This window comes from Camelina sativa, chromosome 1 (assembly GCF_000633955.1).
Source record: "Camelina sativa cultivar DH55 chromosome 1, Cs, whole genome shotgun sequence".
NCBI lineage: Eukaryota > Viridiplantae > Streptophyta > Magnoliopsida > Brassicales > Brassicaceae > Camelina > Camelina sativa.
The window spans coordinates 15432876-15441972 of NC_025685.1; the positions used below are offsets into that span (position 1 = coordinate 15432876).

The 9097-nt window shown below is 42.2% G+C and overlaps 1 protein-coding gene across 1 annotated transcript in view; it reads left to right on the forward strand.

Annotated features, from left to right (window-relative positions):
• Positions 6222 to 9097, forward strand: part of LOC104791659 (RNA-binding protein 39-like) — a 5418-nt gene continuing 2542 nt past the window's right edge. The window contains 7 exon segments of the mRNA XM_010517600.2: positions 6222 to 6393; positions 6610 to 7171; positions 8001 to 8073; positions 8151 to 8207; positions 8309 to 8364; positions 8543 to 8774; positions 8985 to 9083. Coding sequence (XP_010515902.1) covers positions 6669 to 7171; positions 8001 to 8073; positions 8151 to 8207; positions 8309 to 8364; positions 8543 to 8774; positions 8985 to 9083 — 1020 coding nt within the window. The 5' untranslated portion in view covers positions 6222 to 6393; positions 6610 to 6668.

Consider the following 9097-nt stretch of genomic DNA (forward strand, 5'->3'; position numbering starts at 1 on the left):
CCTCCTGCTTACAAGCCTCCACTACCATTCCCAGGGCGTTTCAAAGCACAGAGGATTAAGGAACTAAGGGAGATCATTGAGAAAAAAGAAATGTTGGCTAAGCAACAAGAGGAAGAAAGGGTTTTGAAGGAAGAAGCTATGGTTGAGAAACAAGAGGAAGTGTTGGCCATACAAGAGGTCATCATTGCTTACCAAGAAGAGGAGAGAGGACCTGCCTTGGAAAAGTATGAACCATATCCTCTCTATAGAGATTTTCTGCTTGATTTGTCAAAGAAGAAGGCTCAAGCTCAAGATGAGAAGGATCTTGAGGACCTTGGCGGAGTGATCATCCCAATTAAGCTTAAGGATCCAGGGCCATTCTATCTGCCTTGCACAATCAGTTACCTCCACTACAACCAATGCCTTTGTGATTTGGGAGCTTCAACAAGTGTGATGCCATACTCCATAGCACAAAAGCTAGGGAGAACTGATTTCAAATCCACCAACCTCCATGTATGCCTAGCTGATGGGTCAAACAGAGAAGTAATTGGAAGGTTGGAGAATGTCCCAATCAAGATAGGGAAGGCAAGGGTTCATACAGATTTTGTGGTGTTGGAGATGGACAAGGAACCTGAAGATCCAATCATTCTTGGGAGGCCATTCTTAGCCACCGTTGGAGCAGTCATTGATGTCAAGGAAGGTCTTGTGACTTTGAACATTGCTGAAGATGTAGTTATGAAGTTCAACATCTATAACCCAACCAACCTTCCTACCATTGATGATCAGCCTTTTACTATCAAGGACAAAGGTGGTCAAGGAAGTTTAAGTGATAAGGCAACTCCAAAGGCTGAGCTCTCACTTCAAGAAGATTCTGTGGAAAATCTTAAGAGGACAGTTCAAGAGTTGACTAGTATGGTTGAGGATCTCCAAGTTAAGCTGAACAAGAGGTCTTTGAGGAAAGCAAGACCAAGGCTCAAAATCAAGAAGAAATATGGTTTGTGTGTTAAGGGTGAGGTGATCAAGGATCAACTTCACAATGAACAAGAGGTTCCAAGGAGGATTTCATCACCTCCTTGGTATCTAGATCAAGTCTAAGAAGGAAACCAAAGTCAAGCTTAGTGACTTTAAACAAGCTCACTAGGGAGGAAGTCCCTAAGGTATCCTTTGTAAATATGGTTTATTTTCCTTGTAGTTTTGATGTGTTTTCTTTTATGTTTGTGTTGGACAGGCCTTTAGGTGAAAATGTAGTTGGGTAAGGAAAGATTTAGACTTGGAGAAGGAGACTCGCAGGCCCACTCGACCTGCCCACGAGAGGTACTCGACCGAGCTAGAAAGGAATTAAGGCTCATTTGATCTTCAAATCGCTAGAACGATCAAGTGGAGGGAAGAACAAGAAGAAAAATTTTGAAATTTCAAAATTTGGTCAAGGTGCTCGACCGTGTACAGTCGAGTGTGGGGTCGAGTGGCAGCAAAAAGCAGGTCAAAGATTCCCATTTCAAATTTGAATGGTATGGACGCTCCACCCTTGTCTCTTTGTCCCCTTAGCTTCTTTATATAGACCTTGCACGAGATTATACCTCTCACATTCTCTCATTTGCTCAAAACAATTAAATTCAAGTTTTAAAGTCTCTCTCATAGCTTATCTTTTGCTCAAGCTTAGTTCTTTCAAGTTTTTGGGTCACTAACCTATTAACTTTGAGCTTTGAGTCTATTCCCTTCAGTTCTTTTTGAAAAATGTCTTCAAGGATCACTAGGAAGTCTCAACAAACCGCTGCAAACTCCATGGAACGTCATGATGCTAGCCTTGAATCAAGAGGAGAATCTGGAAGAGCCACTCGACGCCCCACTCGGTCATGCACTCGACCGAGTGGCGGTTTGAGCAGCCGGTCGAGCCAGATGCCGTGTCCAAGGAGAGAGTCAGTTGAGGAAGATCCTGAGAGGACTGAAAGTGAGGAGGAAAGGGAGCCAACTCTCAATGAGTTCATGAGGAGACACAAAGCCGAAGGGAAGAGGCCAACAGTTGAGGTTGAACAAGAGGAGAGTGAGAATGAGAGTGAGGAAGAAAGTGAAAAAGAAGAGATAGAGGATGATGGAGAAGCTGAGTTCTGTGGGTTGTCAAAGAGGCAACTCTATGATGCTTTCATGAGAATGGAGTTCTTAGGGACTAGATATCCACACAAGGAAACCATGGAGAAGCTAGCCATTGGTGAAGATGTGGAGTATCTTTTTGAGAAGAGCAACCTAACCAAGTTTATGGGGCTTTGCATGGAGGGCTACAAAGAAGAGAGTTGTGAGTTTCTAGCCACAGTCAAGCTGCATACATATGCAAGGAAGGATGCTGAGTTTGGAGCTGGTCACATTGCTTTCACAATCAAAGGGAAAAGGTATGAACTTTCAATGAAGAAGATAGCCAATGTGTTTGGTTTTGAGGTTGGGAGCAATAGGAGTTTGATGATTCCAAGAGAAGAGCTCTATGCTGTGTGGGAAACCATTGGGGACAACAAATACTACTCATCCTCCAATTCCAAGAGTTCAAGGATAAGGAGCCCAGTCCTAAGGTACTTCCACAAAGCTCTTGCCAACACCTTCTTTGCTAGGAAGGAAACTGGGAACATTAATGAGGGGGAGCTAAAGATGATTGATTTGGCTCTCAATGGAATCATCTTTCAAGCAAGAAATGGTACCATCATTCTTGGGAGCACTGTGGAGACTGACCTAGCAATGGTACTCATTGACCACATGATTCAGTTGAGAAGTTGGGTAGGCAAGCTGGAGAATAAAGGATCAAGAGGAGCACTAACCATTGGAGGCATCATTACTCCAATCCTACAAGCTGCTAAGGTTCCACTTAGAGGAGAAAGGGTCTCACCAAGATGGATTGATTCAAGCTACCTCACATCTACTCTCATCCTAGCCAAGGAGATGCATCAAGGGAATCACATATTCAACTTTGAGCTTCCAACACTTGGGAAAAAACAACTCATCTTGCCTAACCAAGAGCTCACCACCATTCAAGAAGGAGCCAACATTGACTTTTGGCCAGCTGAGGAGCACTGGTTTGATGGAGTAGTCCAACCTAGAGTGGAGGAATCTGGGAATGCACAAGTGGCTGATGGGGAGGAGCAGTTCTATTTTGAAGACTATGAGCCCACTCCAAGGGATAGTAGAGGAGTAAGGGAGAATACCAAGAGGTTGACTCTTTTGCAAAAATGGAATAAGTGGCATGGGAAGAGGTTTGATAAGCTGAAGAAGAAGGTGACTAACATGGCTAAGTCAATCAAGGGCTTAAAGAAGGAGATTACTGAGTTGAAGAGTGGGAATTCTTCACCTACACCATCAAGCCCTTTGAGGAGAAGTAGTTCAACTAAAGCACTTTCAAGACTTGCAAACCCCTTGGTACCAGCTAGGGCTTCAATGTATGAGCCAAATCAGAGGAAGAGGAGCTCAAGTACCCGAGAACAACAATCTTCAAGGCACTCGACCGTGTCACTCGAGCAACCACTCGACCGAGCACCTCCAATGCACTCGGCCGAGTTCCAGCCCAGATCACCCTATGGCTTCCCACCTCCAGTTGCTTATCCAGGCTATCCAAGTTACCCTCCCATCCCACCACAATACTTCATGCATCCAGCACTCTACCAGCAGTTTGCCCAGCAACAAGGACAAGATTTTGGCATTCGCGGTCCAGCTCGACCCCCCCACTCGGACATGCACTCGACCGAGTCACGGTCGATCACTGTCGTCGAGCTGCCCCAATCTCTTAAAGAGGGTGTTGTTGCTTCCTGTGACAATAATGTCATCAACGTAAACGAGAGTGTAGAAAACATCAGTACCACAATGCTAAACAAACACAGATGTATCCGCTAGTGAATTGCAAAAACCCATACGTAAGAGATACATTTTTGATTCTTGATACCATGCGCGAGGAGCCTGTTTCAGGCCATACAACTCTTTGTACAAGCGGAAAACATAATGGGGACAGTCCTTGTCGATAAAACCAGGAGGCTGAGACACATACGCTTCATCCTTTAGTGTGCCATGTAAAAACGTGTTATTGACATCAAGTTGTTTAATGCGCCAAGAGTGAATGACCTTTAATTGGAGAACCGTGCAAATAGTCACTGACTTAACCACCAGGATGAATATTTCAGAATTGTGAAGACCATATTGTTGATTGAACCCTCACGCTACCAATCGAGCTTTATACCTGTCAAGCAAGCCATTAGGTAAGTACTTTAGAGTATAAATCCATTTTGTCGGTATAACATTGTGATCCGGTTTTGGCGGAGCCAAGTAAAATGTATGAGCTCGTAATTGAGAATTCATCTCATCTCCCATAACGTTTCTCCACTTGTCATCTCGCATAGCCTGGGTTATAGTGGTGGGAATAGTTGTTTTGGTTGTGGTAACTGAGAGGCTGAGATTAGTTTGGGTTTGACAATATTGTTTTTTCGACGAATTTGCATGATGGTGATTAGCCGGCGAATTTGATGGTAGGGGTTGCGATGGAGGGTTTTGTTGTGGTGGTGTTTGGAGATATGGTCGTGATGACGACTGTGAAACATGAACGGGTCACGGTCTGTTAATGGTGAGGTAAGAGGAGAAGAAAACGATGGTGAGGTCGTTTGTGGACTTGGGTCGGTGGTAATTGGGCTCGGTTGAGTAAGTGTAGCTCTTAATGGGCTTGTAGATTCATTTCGGCCCAACAACCTATATTATCTTCACAGTCTTTGTCAACATGATTATTATGTGGCAGTGACGATGGCAATGAAGATCCAGACGACGGCTGCGGCGTTGGAGCATGAAGGATCGTAGGCTGGGGCTGTCGCGGATGAGCTGCAACGAGTGGCTGATGTCAAAGAGGAACAACGAGGGGTTATCGTCCTTGATATTTGTGTGGTGTTGTGTTTTGTGAACAAGACTGAAACTGTTGTTGTTGTTGCCAAGTCTGATTATGACGTTGGTTGGGTCTAAACGAACCAAGATTGTTTGGACCACAAGTATAAGCATCATTGGTCGTAATCGACAGTGACGAGGAAGAAACAAGCATAGTTTTCAGCTTCATTTCTTGGTTGAGCAGCTTTTCAAGAACTTCTGGAAGGGAGGGTGAGGTTTCATGTCCATCTAGTTGATCAACAATATGCTTGTAATCATCAGAAAAACCCTTCATAATGTGTTCCACTTTGTCACCATGCTCTATAGGCTTCCCAAGATGAGCTAGCTTATCAAAACGAGTAGTAAGTCCTTAAAAATATTCTTCAATAGATTTATCACCTTTACTCTGAAAGCCAATTTGTTGCTTCACTTGCTGGATATGGGAGCGGCTGGGAGTCGCATAGATCGAAGAAAGAGTGGACCAAATATTAGCCGAGTTGGTTGTGTTGGAGAGGAGGGGCTGGACAGAAACAAAGATAGCACGCCAAGTAAGGCGTTGTAGATGAGGCGGTCTTGACGTTTCCAGATCTTGTACTCTGGATTGGCAGTGGCAATACCAACAATAGTGGTGGTAGGAGGAGGTACGTCAACAGAACCATCAATGTAGCCTGTGAGATCGTAACCATCAAGGAGAGCACAAACCTAACGACCCCACATCAAAAAGTTGGTGTTAGTGAGCTTCGTCACATTCATCATATTCACGTGAAGCAGGTTTTGAGAGTCGTTAACAGCAATGGTTTCACTGGAGGTAGTCGACATGGCCAATGGAGAAGAGAAAAGAGTTACCATGTAAGATGGAATGCTTAATGATTCTATTAGATGAGAAGATTACATTATATACACAATACAAGAGTGAATAAGGATTTAATATTTACTATTATAACATTTACATATCTATATCCTTTATAAAATTGATTAATCGATTCATATCTTATATCTATTATCACTATCAAGAAAAGACAAATCTATAAAAGTTTTTTTATTTTGTTTGACCAAAATCTACCCGTTGCATTGATTAGTCACTTCATGTTTTATATTCATTAACACTTTATGCAATTGTTAATCAAGTATCAAATTGAGAGAACCAAATATAGAGAATGAAATGTGGGGCTGCAATAAACAGAAACAAGAACATCAATGATCTACATAAATCGGGTCTTTAGTTACTCGAACAAAGGACACACACTCGAACAAAGACAAGAGAAACATAAAATAGTGTATTTATTTTAAAAAAACAATATAAGTAAAATAAAATGGATTTGGGCCTTAGACCCATAAAGAGGGTTTTAGACTGAATCTGCCAAGTTGGTAAGTAAAACTGTAGAGAGAGTTAGCGACCACCTCACAAGCTTCGTCTTCTTCAGAGAGCTTTTTGCCCTAGATAGCGAGCGGGAGATTCCAGATTGAGAGCAGCTTCGAGTTTCCCACACCTCGCCGTTTCTCTTTGCGTCTTCGAGTTTCGTTACCAGAGGAGTTAAGGTAAACTGATTTACCAATTTTTCTTTTCAATTTCAACCCTAGAATCCATCGTATCCTGATTCTCCATCTTCTCGCAACAGTATCGATATGAGAAACCTAGTTGTAGAGATATGAATTAGGTTTTGGAATCGATTTAGACACTTGCCGTTTCAGTAATTTTTCCTTTGGGAGTGATGTCTTGAGGTTGTGCTGATTCTCCTCTTTTTTTTTTTGTAGGTTTAAGGCATTGTGGGTGAGAGTGATCTGGTGTTGAAGTTATTTTGACTAGTTCGAGGATGGACTTTGATGAGTATGAGTACCTAGAGAAGACTGTTGAGAATCCCCTCCTGGAGAATGAAGTTGGGAATGGTGGTGATGATGGGAAAGCCAAATCTGAAGTGAAAGAGCGGAGTAGAAGCTCGAGGCACAGGAGTGATGAGAAGAGGGATGAGGATGAGGATGGTCGGCGTTCTAAGCGGTCAAGATCTCGCCACCGTTCACGTTCTAGAGACAGAGAGAGGGATAGGCATAGAAGTAGCCGGGAGCACAGGGACAAGGATAGGGATAGAGATCACGAAAAGTGTAGTAGAGATAAAGAAGAAAGAAACGGGAAAGAGAGAGAGAGGGACAAAGACAGGGATCGTGACAGTAAAGGGCGTGACCATGAGAAAGATAGGGAGAGAGATCGTTCACGGCGGAGTAGAAGTCGATCTGAGAGACGTCGGAGTCAGGAAAGAGAGAAGAGCCAGGAAGTAGAACCTAAGGAAAGAGAGACCAAGGACCGGGATAGAGATCGCAGGTGCTCCATCCATCTCTTTTCTTTATTTGGATCTTGTTCTCGTAAATGCTAACTGCATTTATTCAGTTTACCTTTCTGCTATAACTGGTTCATACTCACTGAGAGGCACACATCCGAGTCGGTGATCGTCTTTAGACTCCACTTTTTGCCAGCTAGTTCGCATTTTAGAGTCTGATTCTTAAATTTATGTACTGTGTTTAGTTGCTGCTTTGCCATTCAACCTTCTTACCGTAGAGTTCGTCATGGTAATTTTAGCTTAGTATTGGGATGTTGTGACCAAAATTGAGGATGTGGGCTCCTAGTGCTTCCCATCTTCTTGATTTGACAACTGAATAAGGAAATCAAGTCTCTTATACTTTTTGGGTAATGCTACAAAAACTTTGATGTGAGCTATAAGTGTTAACAGGTTCATACTAATGCTATTAGGTCCATTGGTATTGACTTCTGTACAACTTGATGGGGCTCGTTCCGTTTAAGATTATCATTGTAATAGAAGGTAAAATGTTTTTGGTTAGACTTCAGGTTGGTCCCGTGCTAAATTTAAAATGAAAGAAGATCTAAGTTTTAATTTATGAGCTTATTGTTCATCCGTTGTTGACTTCACATAGTTCCCTGCAGGCCCATCTCGTGCTTCACATGTGTACGCCTATCGGAGAAAAGTTTATCTGTTTTGAATTGTCATAATATTAACATATTGCAAAATACCAGAAGATGGCTTCTGATATGTTTTCACTGGCATATTCAAAAGATGTTGTGACATCTTGTAAAATATGGATGAAATCGTTTCTGATATTAAATTAAACAAGCTTACATGTTTTTTATTATGCAGACGCAAAAAGGAGGATAAGGTAGAGCCTGAGGCTGATCCTGAAAGAGACCAGAGAACAGTTTTTGCCTATCAGGTATGCCTGTTGTTATATCTATTTTCCTTTAAGAATTTATAACTTGATCAATAATTGATATCTTCTGTGTACAACAGATTGCTTTGAGGGCAACTGAAAGGGATGTTTATGAGTTCTTTTCCAGAGCTGGAAAGGTTTGTCCACTACTCTGCGGTTTAATGTCGCCATATAAATGTTGTTCTGGTTGGTTCTATTGAATAGATTTAAACACATTGTCTCCGTAATATGGTTTTAGGTACGGGATGTACGGATAATTATGGATCGAATTTCCAGGCGTTCGAGGGGAATCGGGTGAGTTTGGAACTCTTTAACTCTCTGAAACTTATGTGGCTACTGGCTATAACAAGTTCTTTTTATGCTTAAGAATTCTTCAGCTGTAAATAACTTCTGAGCACATAAATTGTGAAAATGCTATGATGTATCTTGTTTTAGTACTGTTTGCTGGATTCTGAGTTGATCCTGCTTGCAGGTATGTGGAATTTTATGATACAATGTCTGTCCCTATGGCTATTGCTCTATCTGGACAACCTCTCCTTGGTCAGCCTGTTATGGTAAAACCTTCTGAAGCTGAGAAGAATCTTGTTCAGTCAACAACTGCTGCTGCTGGAGCAGGGGGGATGTTGGGCCCCTACTCTGGGGGAGCTAGACGTCTTTATGTTGGTAACCTCCACATTAACATGTCAGAAGATGATCTGCGAAAGGTAAACTCTTACTTTTCCTGGCAGCTGCTCTATGTTTAATATAGAGGAAGTGTTATTTGTATGAATGTCAGAAAACCGTAAGAACAGAGTTATTCCTATAATGTACAAATCATATGCCTATTGAGCTGTGAGGATCATAGACCTCTTTTGTAATTGCTCATTTTCTGATCATAGTTTGCGTTCATAATGCTTTCTTTTTGGCATTCCTAGGTTTTTGAACCATTTGGGAGTGTGGAGCTGGTGCAAGTACCTCGTGATGAAACTGGCCTCTGCAAAGGATTTGGTTTTGTTCAGGTAGGTAGAGTCAATGTCAGTCTTGATTA